The sequence below is a fragment of the Apis dorsata genome, unplaced genomic scaffold (assembly GCF_000469605.1).
Source record: "Apis dorsata unplaced genomic scaffold, Apis dorsata 1.3 scaffold_631, whole genome shotgun sequence".
Lineage (NCBI taxonomy): Eukaryota > Metazoa > Arthropoda > Insecta > Hymenoptera > Apidae > Apis > Apis dorsata.
The window spans coordinates 882067-897717 of NW_006263826.1; the positions used below are offsets into that span (position 1 = coordinate 882067).

The 15651-nt window shown below is 24.0% G+C and overlaps 4 protein-coding genes across 12 annotated transcripts in view; 2 read left to right on the top strand and 2 right to left on the bottom strand.

Moving 5' to 3' along the window:
• Positions 1-214: 214 nt before the first annotated feature.
• LOC102678912 (YEATS domain-containing protein 4) lies at positions 215-1456 on the top strand. 2 transcript variants are annotated; one of them, XM_006621544.2, is made up of 4 exons: positions 215-394; positions 597-878; positions 971-1151; positions 1218-1456. In XM_006621544.2, the coding sequence occupies exons 1-4, from the start codon at positions 338-340 to the stop codon at positions 1388-1390; spliced, it is 693 nt and encodes a 230-aa protein (XP_006621607.1). In that variant the 5' UTR covers positions 215-337; the 3' UTR covers positions 1391-1456. The 2 variants fall into 2 exon arrangements, with proteins under 2 accessions (XP_006621607.1, XP_006621608.1); XM_006621545.2 differs by having other exon boundaries at positions 229-383.
• A 778-nt stretch (positions 1457-2234) lies between these two features.
• On the top strand, positions 2235-5069 carry LOC102678597 (solute carrier family 25 member 35-like). 3 transcript variants are annotated; one of them, XM_006621543.2, is made up of 6 exons: positions 2235-2540; positions 3507-3757; positions 3833-3888; positions 4049-4267; positions 4337-4451; positions 4536-5069. In XM_006621543.2, the coding sequence occupies exons 1-6, from the start codon at positions 2506-2508 to the stop codon at positions 4742-4744; spliced, it is 885 nt and encodes a 294-aa protein (XP_006621606.1). In that variant the 5' UTR covers positions 2235-2505; the 3' UTR covers positions 4745-5069. The 3 variants fall into 3 exon arrangements, with proteins under 3 accessions (XP_006621606.1, XP_006621604.1, XP_006621605.1); XM_006621541.2 differs by having other exon boundaries at positions 2239-2540; positions 3507-3888; XM_006621542.2 differs by lacking the exon at positions 2235-2540 and adding an exon at positions 2569-2846 and having other exon boundaries at positions 3507-3888.
• LOC102678367 (solute carrier family 2, facilitated glucose transporter member 1-like) lies at positions 4789-11714 on the bottom strand. 4 transcript variants are annotated; one of them, XM_006621539.2, is made up of 10 exons: positions 11619-11714; positions 11005-11063; positions 9117-9190; positions 7179-7286; positions 6826-7099; positions 6460-6753; positions 5817-6223; positions 5466-5737; positions 5255-5371; positions 4789-5028 (listed from the first exon to the last, which is right to left on the bottom strand). In XM_006621539.2, exons 2-9 carry the CDS (start codon positions 11051-11053, stop codon positions 5272-5274), a joined length of 1578 nt encoding a protein of 525 aa, XP_006621602.1. In that variant the 5' UTR covers positions 11054-11063; positions 11619-11714; the 3' UTR covers positions 4789-5028; positions 5255-5271. The 4 variants fall into 4 exon arrangements, with proteins under 4 accessions (XP_006621602.1, XP_006621603.1, XP_031369261.1 ...); XM_006621540.2 differs by lacking the exon at positions 4789-5028 and adding an exon at positions 9480-9612 and having other exon boundaries at positions 5272-5371; positions 11619-11676; XM_031513401.1 differs by lacking the exon at positions 4789-5028 and having other exon boundaries at positions 5272-5371; positions 11593-11683.
• Positions 11715-12796: 1082 nt separating this feature from the next.
• Positions 12797-15651, bottom strand: part of LOC102679388 (probable chitinase 10) — a 14366-nt gene continuing 11511 nt past the window's right edge. For all 3 annotated transcript variants that reach the window (XM_006621549.2, XM_006621547.2, XM_006621548.2), the window contains exons 23-29: positions 15433-15618; positions 15065-15353; positions 14634-14983; positions 14129-14557; positions 13538-14014; positions 13227-13352; positions 12797-13141 (exon numbers count right to left, since the gene is read on the bottom strand). In XM_006621549.2, coding sequence (XP_006621612.1) covers positions 12983-13141; positions 13227-13352; positions 13538-14014; positions 14129-14557; positions 14634-14983; positions 15065-15353; positions 15433-15618 — 2016 coding nt within the window. In that variant the 3' untranslated portion in view covers positions 12797-12982. The remainder of the gene's footprint in view (positions 13142-13226; positions 13353-13537; positions 14015-14128; positions 14558-14633; positions 14984-15064; positions 15354-15432; positions 15619-15651) is intronic.

A 15651-nucleotide genomic window follows, 5' to 3' on the forward strand; every position in this document is an offset into this window, starting at 1 on the left:
CGAGATATTCTGCTGTGTGAAAGATTGAAAACTTTTTGAAGTATAATTTATTTTAAGAAAAGTGTACATATTTTTTTAATGCCCTTCATGACAAGAAAATACATGTATTTGAAATCAATAATTTGTTCTTTAATTTTAATATCTGCATCTAAAATAAATATAAATTTTCGAATATTATTCTTTTTTATGATATATCTTTAGTAAACATACCTTTAATATTATTGATGCTACACCAGAGAGCGCTAGTAGCGAATAGATAACACTGTTATCATTGATATTATTGTTGATATTCTATTTTTTACTCTTCTTTTAAACTATATAATGAAGAACACAATTAATGACAATGATGGCAACAACTAATGAATTTGGCCCTGATTCTGGTGGTAGAGTTAAGGTAAATTTTTATTAAAAATAATTTATGAAAAATTTATCACTTTTTATATTTCTAACCTATGCATATATAAATAAAAAAATAAATTTTAAATATAATAATAATAATAGTTATTCAATTTTTTACATTGTTATAAAATTGAAAAAGAGTAAATTATGATTATTATTAAATGATTATTATTAAATTTTATTGAGTATATTTTTAGGGAGTTACAATAGTAAAACCAATTGTATATGGTAATGTAGCTCGATATTTTGGTAAAAAAAGGGAAGAAGATGGACATACTCATCAATGGACTGTATATGTTAAACCATATCTTAATGAAGACATGTCTACATATGTTAAAAAAGTACATTTTAAATTACATGAAAGCTATAATAATCCTAATCGTATTATGACTAAACCACCTTATGAACTCACTGAAACTGGTTGGGGAGAATTTGAAATAGTTATTAAAATATATTTTCATGATCCTAATGAACGTCCTGTGAGTATATTTTAAATATATAAATTATAATATCATATAAGAATTATTATATCATATAATATAAATTTCAAATTATTTATTGCTTTGAATAGGTAACCATATATCACATATTAAAACTTTTTCAAACAACACCTGAGATACAATTGGGAAAAAAAAGTTTAGTGTCTGAATTTTATGAAGAAATAGTTTTTCAAGATCCAACAGCTTTAATGCAACATTTATTGAATTCTAATAGACCTATAACTCTTGGTGTTTGGCGTCATAATACAGATTGTAAGTACTAATTAATTGAGTTAATAACATTTTATATATGAAAATTATTTTTATTTTATTATATAGTTGAAGCTAAAAAGGAATCTACAATGAAAGCAATAATAGAAGCAAGAAATAAAATAAGATTGGAAGTCATAGATCTTAAGGAAAAATTGACATTAGCAAAGGAAACAATTGCTAAATTCAAAGAAGAAATTGCTAAGATTTCTAAAGCTGGTGGAAGTTTGTCTGTTGCATAATTTAAACATTAAAAAAATTTTTTAAATGTATTATAGCATAAAGAAGATAATAAAAAAAGCACAATAGTTTTTATAATTAATTAATATATAACAGCTTTAATATGAAATGATTACATAAATAGATTAAAAAATATATACATATATAATAAAAGTAAAAAATAATATATATAATATATTTTTTAAATATATGTTTTATTGTTCAATAGTATTTACTAATAAATTTTCTGTAAATACATAGGATTACAAAACAAAGCATAAATGTGATATCATATATATGTCTGCATATAATTATGATTTCATTTTACTTTCTGAAAGTGCTTAGAAAAATGCTTATAATTTACATCTATAATAATTCAATTGCTATAAAAAAATTTTTTTTTACATTTTTTATCTTATAATTAAAAAAATTTCTAAATTTTTAAAAAATAACATTTTAAAATATTCTATAAGTTTGTTGATAACAATTAAAAATTAAAAAATATCAATAAAAAAATATTAAAAGTTTAATGTATTATTATATTGTTTTTGTTATTAAATTTATAAAATATATTTTCAGAACATTTGTTACATATAATTGTTATATTTTATATTTAAATAAATAAATAAATATTATATTTAATATTATAATAAGTATTATAAATAAATATTAAATAATTTTTATGAAATTCTAATTAAAATAATAATTCTAAGTGAAAACGATATTATACATATTTGCACATATTACATATATATTACCGCAAAAATTATTAAATGTTATAACTTATTGAATTTTTAAAATAAATGTATCAATGTTATTTTACACAATTACGTAAATATTATTTCTATTTCTTTTATTGATATTATATTCTTACAAAATGATATAGAAATTATTATTTAGATTTTTTAATGACTCGTGACTTTTAAATTGACCTTGAAATATTACATGTACTTTGAAATTATCTCATACAATAGTTATCTATAAAGAATAATGTAATTCTACAATTTTAGGAGTCAGTTCAATGATGAACTTAAAAAGAGCAACAGTACCGATATTTCTTTAATCATTTAAGTGCTTTCTCTTAGATTCGTACTTGATAATTGCATATACAGGAACATTTTATTATTGTATATGTAAAATGACTGCAGCGCCGAACTCAAACGCTTCTAAATCGTAAGCTGTTACTACTTGATTACGAGTTTCTAGCAGATCATAGTTTCAGTTCGTGCTAACTCTGATATTATTCTTATATATACATACATATATGTACTTATAGTAATAGTTATGCAATAAACTTTGTATCTAAAACCGGCCGGTCAAATATGAGTATATTATTAAATATTTAATCTCGAAAGTTGTATACGAATTTCAATATTAAATATACTAACTTATTTAATTCTATGTTCTTTAATATCTTAAAATTTATATTTGATCATGATTATTTTACATGTATACTCTAGTTATGAATTCGTTTAACTGGTCAGTGATGACTTAATTATTTGATTGATTTAATCAATTTTTTATTTCGTGTTTTATTGTTTGTTTAATTCAATAAGTGTAATGTAATTTTTAACTTTGGTAAGATATTTTTAGTGCTAATCATTCTTATTTTCAAAACTTAAAATATGATTTGTAATTTTGTAACCAAAATTTTTTTGTTAGCCACATTAATTATTATTGCACTAAGAACTTATATTTAAAATTATATGACTTTATTTAATATTATTATAATTTGTATTAAAAAGTAAAGAAAATTTTATTTCATTAATAATTTACTAATTTATATTAACCAATTAATAAATAAAATAAAAAATAAAGCTTAAAATTTAGTAATTTTTGATTTAATATTAATTGAATATTACTAATCTTTATCTATGCATGTGTATTGTAATATAATAGAATAAATTATATTAAAATTTATAAATAATTAATATTGCATTTTTTTGCATAATTAAATATTGTTCTAAATAAATTCTAAAAGTTAAATAGCTTTATATGCTATTTTTAAAATAAAATATTTTTTTCGCGCGCATTTTAAATTCCTTGTATGTTAAAGATTTTTTGAAAAAATTATTTTTATAGAAAAATATATTTATGGTAAAATAATTTTAGATAATTATTAATTCTAGATTTTATTAGTCCAGGTATTGAATTTGTAATTGGAGGATTAGCTGCAGTGGGAGCTGGATTTTTTACGAATCCAATTGATGTAATAAAAGTACGATTACAATTACAAGGAGAGCTTGAAGCACGCCGTACATACAAAAAAATATATAAGAATACTCTACATGCAGGCTATTTAATTGCAAAACATGAAGGTATATGTGCTTTACAAGCCGGCATTATACCGGCTCTATATTTTCAAGTGGTGCTCAATGGAATACGGTTAGGTATATACAATACAGCAAAAAAATATGAGTTAATTACTAACGATTCAGGAAATACTGATATTATAAAGACTGCAGTAGTAACTGGTACAGCTGGATGTATTGGAGCTGTTCTTGGCAGTCCATTTTATATGGTAAATCTTATTTATTATTTTGTAAATTATTCTAGAATAATATAAATAATTTATATTAAAATTGATATATTAATATATCAAAATAATTAAAATTTAATAAAATTATCAAAATTTATCTTATTAATTAAAAATAAACAATATGATCATTTTTTTGTCATAGATAAAAACGCAATTACAAGCACAATCAGCACAATCTATAGCTGTTGGTTATCAACATAATTATTTGGGTACTTGGTATGCATTCAAATCTCTATGGAAAGAAGGTGGAATAGTTGCTTTGTATCGTGGCTGGTATGCTGGTATACCACGTATTTTTATAGGATCTGCGACACAATTAACCACTTTTGATTTAGCTGCAGATTGGTTGCGCTCATCACAAGTGAATATTTAAATGATTATTATATAAAATGCAGTCTAAATCAAAATATATCTCATATTTTTTTTTAAGGTATTTACAAATCAACCAATATTGTTAACTTTTTTTGCTTCCGTAATTGGTGGAAGTTGTGTAGCATTCACTATACAACCATTTGATGTTTTAGCAACAAGATTGTACAATCAACGTAAGTAATTTACTTATTAATTATATTTTGAGACTAATTTTTAATGATAAATTTATTATAAATTTATAATAAAAAATGATATAGGAATGGATGTAGAAGGAAAAGGTACATTATATAATGGACTTTTGGATGCATTTGTTAAAATAGTACGAACAGAAGGACTGATTGGCTTATATAAAGGAATTTTTCCTACATGGATGAGAATAGCACCACATACTGTATTATGTTTAGTATTTTATGAAAAATTAGATCAATTATATTATAATATATTTCAAAAATTAGCACATAATTAAATTTTTAAAATATGTAGGAAGAAAAAATTTTATAATTTTTAAACTGTTGTATAAAGTACAATATAATATGAAAAAATAAATTAATTTCTTACATAGGCAGTGATGAGTTTCACATTTTAGTGATACTTATGTATATACTTAAAAACATTGACTTATTTATTTGGATATTTTATAACAATATCCTAATGTCAATTAAATATATATTTTCTCAATAATTAATTCTTTCATTAATCTAAAAAATATTTTGAATATTATCAAAATATTATTTCTGTAATTATTTAAACCTGATAAAAAATAGAATAAAATCAACATTATATATTATGTATGTTAATAAATCAGTTATTTCGTAATTTATAGATAATAATGGATAAAATTATAGTAAATTTCCTATTTAAATCATAAAAATATTCATATACTTAAATAATTTACTTATTTATATAAAACTTATAACAAAAAATTCTAGATTTATCTATTTATTAAAAAAGATGTTAAAATAAGAAATTTATATACCGATTTTTTTTTTAAATTTAAGTGCCACGTATAGAATTTGGTCTGGAATTAAATCCTTGACTTATTGATGCTGCCACATCCATTGTATTCCTTCCTCTAGTCTCAGGTAAGTATATTCTAAATAGATAAATATTTATATATATTATTTATATATATTATTAAACAATATATTATAGATGATTATATTGTAAATCAGTATTTTACTATATACCTGATAATATATCCTAAGAATAAAAGAAATCCAACAAAGATTAAAAAAGTATATGCTCCTATAATATTTTCTATTGTTGGAAACATCATGCCTACTATAAAATTTCCACCCCAATTGAAAACGCTACCAAGCGCCATAGCTACTGGTCTGGGACCAACATCGAATAATTCAGATCCAATGAAATATGGTATTGGACCGAGACCAATTCCATAAAATATTACATAAGCCACAACGGCTATGATACATATTAATGGCATATAAGTTGATACATGCTATATAAAAATATAAAATTATTTACTAAACATTCAATTGTTTCTATAAATTATTTTTATCCAAAGCAATTTTACTCACAATTAATAATGTAGAAATACATAAAAGTATCAAACATCCGAAGCACAAATAAATACTGGTAAGTAGAACACCTCTCCTATTTAAAGATGACATCACTGGTACTGAAGCAAGAGCCATAGCAATATTAGCTATACCAGTTCCAAGAGTAGCATATTGTGCTCCAGTGATGCCAAGTCCAGCATCGTGAAATATTGAGTTAGAATAATAAAATACAACGTTTATACCACTCATTTGTTGACCAAATTGTATTATACAAACCAAAAATATAGGAAGTTTTAAATTTGGATCTTTCAAAATACGTTTGATTGTCCAAGGTTCAGCTGTTGTTTTTGTTTCTATTTCTTGTTGTAAATCAGAAATTTCTATTTGTAACAGCATTATATCCATTTTGCGTATTCTACTAAGTTCTGAAATATTAAAACGATTTTATGATATTGTTGTAAATACCACATAGAAATTAAATTTATCAGCTTTATCATTAGTTAATCTTTTAATTCCAAATAGAATTGAAAGAACTGATTCTAAATTTTGTAAATAGAATAAATTATTTTTCAAAAAGTGGAATTCATTTCTCATTAATTTAGTTTCTGAGTGGTTTGTACATAAATTATTATATAAATTATTATTTCCAGTAGTTACAAACCATCTAAAGCTTTTTGCTTTTGTTCCCTGATTATATATAAATATTTAGGACTTTCTGGTAGAATAATGCTTGTAAGAACAAGGGCATATATACATAATGGAACAAATGCACCTAGCATATAATGCCAAGAGTTTTCAGTTCCTAAAACTGTATTAAGTCCCGCAATTTGACCTAAAAATACTCCACATGAGATTCCTAATTGACAAATAACTCCAACTGCACCTCTTAGTCTAAGTGGTGCAATTTCTGTCATATACATTGGAACTAAACATGTTGCAAAACCTCCAGAAAGACCTAGAGACATATATAATTTTTTAATAATAAATTTTATAAAAATCACTCCAAATTTTTTAAAACAAAACTTACCTACAATTAATCGGCCTATTAAAAGAAGTTCAATTGAATTTAATTTCTGTACTAAAAAAAACATTGTAGCTCCTATAATGCCAAATATATGGCCAACACATAATGCTCCTTTCCTTCCATATTTATTTGCTACCCAGCTAGATAAAAACGAACCAATTGCTCCACCAATAAGAAAAATTGACACAACAGCAGACCAAACTATTTTTAAACCATTTTCAGATATATTTATACTATATCTCTCTTTAATACTTTCATTACAAAACCTTTCCACTAGCTATAATTAACATAAATAAAATAAAAGTATTAAAAGTATTTTTTATGAGTATTTATAAAGTATAAATGCAAATACTAACATAGGCTGCATTATTTAGTACTCCTATGTTAAATCCTGTTGGTACAGCTGATCCTAAACAACAGGTAACACCTGCTAAAGCTAATGTAATGGTCCATCCTCCTGGTACCTAAAAAAATATAAAAAAAAAAATATATTTTTATTCTAAGATTTGATTATAAAATAAATATATTCAAATAATTATTACATATTCATAAATATTTAATTTGCAACATGAAGCTCGTTTTTTATTGCAAAATAAAATTAAACAATAAAAGCAATTCCTGCGTGCTCAGTTTATATGAAAATAAAAGATTAAAACATATAAAATAATGTGATTATTTTAAAATTATATTAAGAAAAATGAAAAGAGGTGGATTGGTGACAATTTAATATCCACTAATAATTTTAGTTTTACCTATAACTGTACCACATTAAATTATTTTAATTTAAATTAATTTAAATTAATTTAATTTATTTACGAAGTAAAATTAATTTATAAAGAGTTAATGAAAATTAAATGAAGTTAAAAAATGTTATATAACATATATAAAGCATATGTGATTATTTATAAAAATAAAAATCTATGATGTGCTCATAATATATATTAAAATATTTTAGCATATAATATATGATATGCAATGGTACAGTACAATAAATCATATAATATAATTTATGTAATTATTATTGCAAATAATATGATAAAATATATTGGTAAGTTTATATTTTTCTAGGTGAGTTTTTCACCTATCCCTCTCTTAAAAAAAAAGGAAAAAAAAATTATTATGTGTGTAAAACCAGAAAACCATACCACTGAAACAATTAAGCATCATAAGCAATAATGTGTGGCATCTTGGGAGACCAATCAGTGATATAATGGAAAAGCCTGGATGGAATGATGGAATAAAACTCAATAAAACCACACATCACTGGCAAACCTGGAAACTATTTAGATAATCAAACATGCATTACTAGAACTTTTTACAAAATAGAGATAAATCCTCAGTTTTTTAGTTACTCAAATGTATGTGCAAAAGTATTATGCTTATAAAAGATTTTTTAAAAATATATATAATTAAATATAATTAATATAATTAAATATTAAGTGTGGATTTAAATTAAAGTTCATGTTATTTAAACTGTCAAAGTTTCATGTAATAATGTTATTATTGCTTATGAATTTTATTATATAATATATTTTTCAGAAATCTTCCTTATCTCATTAGTTTTTATAATAACTATTATTGGATTAACTATTGAACTTGAACACCAGTGGAATGCTTATCAAATTTCTTCACATGAAACAATAATATCAAAAGAAAAAAAATTAAATTGAAGTGAAATACATAATAGTGGAAAATAACTTGATTTCTAATTAAGAATAAATTTTATTTATTTCATTTAATTTTATTACAATAAAACTTTTATTGATAAAATAATGATAAATAATAAAATTATAAATTAATTCCAACATATATAATTAATACAGATAATTATATACATATTTTAATTTTCTATATGATATTTTTGTTTGAATTTCAATTTTAAATTGAATAAAAAAATTTAATAATTAAAAGATAAGATATGATAATACTATATTATATAAAAAAGAAATATTTTAATTGTATTATAAAATGCTCGACACATTTAAAAATTTTTACATGAGAACTTGTGACAATTTTTTTCTGAATAAAAAATCAATAATTTAATCATCAAAATGAAAAATCAAAACCTATAAATTATATTTTGTAATAAAAAAATTTTATTATCTTTAAGTTATTTACAAATTATTGTATTATTTTATTATATAAAATATAAAATATTTAATGTTACAGAACTGTTAAATGGAAATTACGATTTTAAAATTCCAAAATAAAATTCACCGATGTTTCTAACTGATGTAAAATTATCAAGCAATTTTTGTTTTTGATTTAAACTTTATTGAATAAATTATACTTACTAATCTTTCATCGCGATTATCTGGATTAGATTGATGTGATTGTTCGACATCCGTGAGTACAGCGGCATGACTATCTATAATTATAATTAATAATTATATTTTAATAATTATATTAAAAAGTTATTATTTTTAATCTTATATTTTAAAAAGTTATCTTTGTATTATGAACATACTATATCAATTTACAAAGATACATATATTCAATTTTTTCTAGTAAAATTAACAAAACAAATATAGGTCAATATCTTATAAAAAAAATATTATTAAACTATTAAAAGCAAATTCATAAAAAAATATTTTATAAACAAAGCAGATAAGAAAATTATTTGAAACAATTATTAAAAAGATTTTGAAGAATATTACCTAATGCCATGCTTTGTATAGCACGTGTCACTGACACGACGTCAGAACGGTAAATAACACTAAGAATGGATTGCTATTGGCAACATGAAACGTTGTCTACATATAGTATAGTTTTTTTTATGTTATTGCACGACTGAAAAAATTTATTATTCTTTTAATGTAATTATAGAGATTATTTAGATTTTTCAAAACTAATATAACAATTGAATATCGTTTTAAAAAAAGTATACTATTCGAAATAAATATACTTAATGTAGTAATAATAAATATAAGTTTAATTGAATTAGTTTTTTTAACTTTGTTTTTTTTAATAATATATACATATTTGTGAAATGAATAATTTCACAATGAATAATTTGCAAGACTATATAATTTACAAATTAAATTATTGATTTGAAATTATTATAAATAAATATTATAAACAATTAATATGATAAAAGATTCTCGTTATACATTGAAGATAATATGTATTCGATTTCGACATTTTTCGTAGAAACTAATTAATTCACATGTATGTATATATATCATTATAATTATTTTAAAACATTCTTCAAATTAATAAACTTTAAAATTATAATGATTTAAATTCATTAATAATTAAAAAAAATCGAATTTGTTTTTTACTTTAATTACTTTGATTAATTTTATCGGTAAGGAATAATACAAGTTATAAAATTCAGAATCATTTTTGGATGAATGTTGAATATTTTTTTAACGCTTCTTGCGTTTTCCGAATATATATGTTCTTTTCACTTAAAATAAATTTTAACTAAAAAAATATATAATGAAATCTAAAAAAATCGTGTTTCATATTTTTAGTTATATATATATATATATATTCAATTAAATAAATGATATCTTTCTAAAAGAGAAAACTTTCTGTGCAAAAATATTACTTATCTCATTGCATCATAGGAAGCATAGCGATAAATGTAAATATTGAATTGTATGTTAGTTAACGATAATAAAGCATGTGCATATATTATCTCGAATGAAAAGTTTCAATGCCAATGGGTATATGTATTACGAGTACGAAAACGTGAATATAATATGTTAAGAACTTTAAGTACTATATATATATATATATTCTATATACATATATTCTATATATAAATATATCTATTTAATATGATTCATGTTTTTCAAATATTAACGATTTAAATAATTTATTTTAATAATCTAAAATATTTTGTTATTTTATCGAATTACAACATTTAAATAACTTATTAATTTTGATAGAATGACAAAGATAAATTATTTATTATATATAAAAAACTATATGATATTGAAATAAACACATTACTAATATTTTCATGGTCACTTGAATATTAATTATTTGAGCTATTAATTTCGAAATAAAATCTAAAAAAAATTGTATTATATATAATTTGAAGATGCAAGTCATAAAAATAAATAACTTAAAATCAGAATATGATTTCAATAAATATTTTATAATTTTAATATTTATATTATATTAAATGCTTAATGATTAATCAATATAAATAATATATCAGTTTTTACATACCTTTATAGTCAAGTATGTCGCTGACATACACTTCCGAATTACAAGTCATATATGTTGACCTATGTAAAGAGAAAAAATATTTAAAATAACATAATAGAACTTATTTGTAATAATAATAATTTAAACAATGAATAATAGACTGTTTGTAATCAAATATCATTACTACATTGATTACTTTCTATACTTGCTTATTAGTCTAGTGTATTTAATTTCTCGATGTTTTCTGTTGAACTTTTTATAACGTGGCTGTCATATTGATAATGCTAATCAATTATCGAATTTTACCGTTCGATTATAGATCTCGATCTGAATTGAATTTTGATAATCGATGATTATAAATTTAATATATTTAAATTCAATATTAAAATTTTTTGTTTAATTACATTAAAAAGTAATTAAGTTTCATAATTTGTATATAAATGTCTTTATTTTTTTTTCAATGTCATGCCATTTTTCTCATAAATTCATTCATATTAATTAATAATAATATCATGAAATTTTTAAATCTCCTAATAAAATTATATATATAATTTTATAAAATTTTATAAATACATGATGTAGTTTAAACAAAAATTAAAAATGACTTACTGATTTTTTTTTTTACAATTTCTTACTATAAATCCAAGTTCAATATGCACAACTACGTGGTCACACTGCTCACGTGTTCACAGGGGACTAGTTCAGACAAATACTATAAATGATTTGAGAAATCAGAATCCCCACCTTCTTTTTACCCTTTCCTAACGTACTATCTAACATTACGCATTTCTTATTTACTCATATAATTAATTCCAATCTTGAGCAATCAATCTCAAGGGAAATTTATATTAAAAACATTTTATCTGATCATTAATGATCAAAATAGTATTTCGATCATTCTTGAAAATTTCGCATTAACATAATATAACTAAAAATTAAAAAATGGCATTTTCATTGAAATTTAATCAAAAATTTAAACCGATAAATTTGTAGATATGTACATTAAATAAATTTTACAAATTAAATATTACAATTTGTAAAAATTTTTATTAGAGTTAATACTATCATTTATTCATATCATTTCTTTGGGATAAATGATTCATTCGCATATTTAATAAATTTATTCTATTCATGACATGATGTATTTAAAATTATACATAAGATACAGATGTTTATAGAAATTGCATTAATATTATAATATGCATGTACTTGTGAGTTTGATTAAAGATTGTCTTTTATAGAATTGTAGAATAGAATTGTCAAATCTATATTCTTTTCATTTTTAATTTATTTTCTTTTTGTATATATAAATAATAAAAAATTTTGTTACCCAAAAATAATTTTTTGTTATTTTAATTTTCCTTTAATCTTTAATCATTTCACAGTTTTTTCTTCTTTCTTCATAAAAACGAATTAGCAATCAATGTTTATAATGAATCAAATCATTATACAATTTTTATCTTCCGATTTATTGTAAGTAATATTTTTCTTTAACTAAATTATTAAAGAAAAAAAAATGTAAATATAGAATGAATATATTTTTTTTTTTTAGATTGTATATTTTATATGCTACGTTAATTAAATATATCTTCGTCTAATGCCTTTAGACGAAGATATATTTAATTAACATAACATATAAAATAAACATATAATTAACATCATTCTTTGCAAATATATTATTATATGACGAATCGAAAGATAACGCGGACCAAGTGGAAGTATATAGATCAAGTTCTATTTGATCCTATTACGATCCTACACAATTGGAAATCATAATATAATACAAATCGTCAAAATAAATCCTTTTTTTTTTCTTTTTTTCTCTCTAAATCATATTGTTCTTTGCAAAGTATTTATAACTTTGTGCTATACAGTATTTACACTGACTAATATGATTTATGAGCAATCTGAGATTTATTGTTATCCGTGAAAGTGGAACACAATATAAATGAATTGCTATTCGTGAATCATTTGCATATTTGTTCAAGATACGTGTATCTCAAGTACAATCCATTCTGAGTTCTCGTTCTCCTCTAATTCCTTGGTTAAGCGCTGTTGTTAAAGGATATTTTCCACAACCACACTGATTTTTAAAATCGTCCAAATCCAAGGACCAAATCAGAGCACCGCTAAGATTTAAATCTCTTATGAATTTTGCCTGGAAGAAAATATGTGAACGTTTATATATACGAATGATAAACGTTTATCTTAAATTTATTGCATCATTTATAGACGTCAATTACTTTTTGCGTTACACTTGATATATCTTCATAGCTGACCCATTGATCACTTTTCGTAGCATATGGTCCAACTAAATTCTTCGGATCTTTAATAGCCGACCAATCTTTATTTTTCACATTATCGCATATCTATGAAAATATACGTAAAAGAAAAAACGTTCGGTTTAAATTTCGAACGTAAAAATAACGTTGTAATTTACATAAAAGAATTTACGATGGTAATTTGCATTAAATACTAGCTGTGTTATATAATCACTTATGTATAGTACATACTACATATAAAGAGATTTACTTATCAATTGATGAATTCATACCTCGTAATAAGCAAGCATGCCAGGTGATTTGGTAAAATCACCTATATATCCAGGTCCAGAAACTTTCACGTTAAAACCTGGCGTTTCATTTCTTTGTGATTTTTTCAATAACGTAAAACTCTGTCCATATGTTGGTATACCCATTACGAGCTTATTCGATGGCACGCCTTGTTTTAGCCAATAAGTTATAGAAAAGTTCACGTTTAAATATTTGGTTTGTTCATTTGAATTATGATAAAGCGGCGCAACATGGCCAGTTTTGCTCTCTAAATTAGAATGATAATCGTAACTCATAACGTTCATCCAATCAACGTATTTGATTAATGCTGGAACATCATAAGCTACATCGATAACTTCTTTGCTAGCAGAAACTGCAGTAGAAAGGAGCAATCCTTTAAATTTCAAGGCTATGCTCAGTTCTTTAAGCAAAGCTGCAAAAGCTTCTCTGTCGCTCAATGGACCACGAGTACAATCAACCTGTAAAAAATTAAAACATTATATGTAACATTATAAAAATAAAATAACCGTAATAAATTTACTTATTATTAAAACATTTTATTTATTACATCGTTTTTGCGTAACTATTTTTACCTGCCAGCATACTGGATACTCCCAAAGAAGATCGAGGCCATCGAAGCCATGATTCTGAATGTAAAGAGAAACGTGACGTGCAAATCTCTGTCGTTCCACCGGATTATGCGCCAATTTACTATACTTGTTGCTCTTTGATTCTTCCCAGCCTCCTAAACTAAGTAAAATCTTTAGCCCGTTTCTATTTTTAATATCCACTATTTTATCAAAGAATTCCTTTTGGCTGGTACTCTGAGGACTTTGTATACTTAATCGTTCCGGGTCCAACTTGACAGGGCCAAAAACGATATGGGTACATAAATTCGGGTCGATATCTTCGGGTAGAAATTGTCCTGCTCCAGATCGCTTTCTTCCCCACTTTGTTATGTAACAAATTACTTTCTTCTTGTCCGTTTCTGGAGCGGAGATTAATGGGAGTAATTGATTGGACTGGAAATTTAATTTAGATTTATAAAAAAGAAAGAAAGAAAAAGATTCGTAAATTAGAATAATTTCAACTGTTCACCTGACGTTGGGAATTTTTACATTTTGTGTTCTCAGGCCAATCGCAACGATTCTCGTTCCAGTAAAGGCCAGGAGGACAAGAGTATTCAGTGAGTTTTCCAAAATTGCACAAGAAGTATTTGGAACAATCCTTTTTGTGGGGGACGAATACACGACCACCGCAATCTTCTGGCGAAGTGCTTATTAATGGTGGTTCAGCTTCTATTTCGATAGTATCGTCAGTGTCGGTACACGGATCTGCGGTCGTTGGTGGTAAATACATTGGTCTATGAGAAGTGGTAACTTCCCAACTTGGTTGTTCACTAGTCGTTGATTCCATGGTGGTTTCACCGACATCGATTGTCATAAATTCTATTTTCAAGATTTATCTTCATTTTATTTTAATTTCTCGCTTTTATTTAATAAATGAAATTTCAAGTTTAAAACATTTACCATTTGTTACTGGACACAATGGGCCTTTGGGATAATTTCTTAGAACTCTATTCATGGTTCTTAAAAGTGGACTAGGTTCACAGTTGCATCTATTTTTGAAATCATCTAAATCAAGGGCCCATACCATGCCACCACCCAAATCAAGATCCTTTATAAATTCTGCCTTCAGTTTAATTTGTCTGGCGTCGTCGAAACTAACCCATTGGTCACCTTTAAACGCATACGGACCAATACGACGTTTCTTGTCTTGGACGACAGTCCAACCTTTCTTCAAGGTTCTTTCGCAAATCTGTAATTGTCCAGAGATAAAAGATATCTATAAAAATCTACGAAGGAAAGTTAGAAAAGAGAAAATGGAAAATACTTACTTCATAATAGGAGAGGAAGCCTCTGGCTCTTGTTGCTTCTCCTGCTTCACCACCGCCATAAGTTGGCGCATTTAATCCCTTCTGTGTTCTCTCAGCTAAAGAAAAAGATTGACCGTACAAGGGTGCTCCCATAACAAGTTTTTTCGCTGGAGCACCTTTCTCTATCCAATAATGAATAGAAAAGTTCTGTAAAGTAAAAAAAAAAAAAAAAAAAAAATT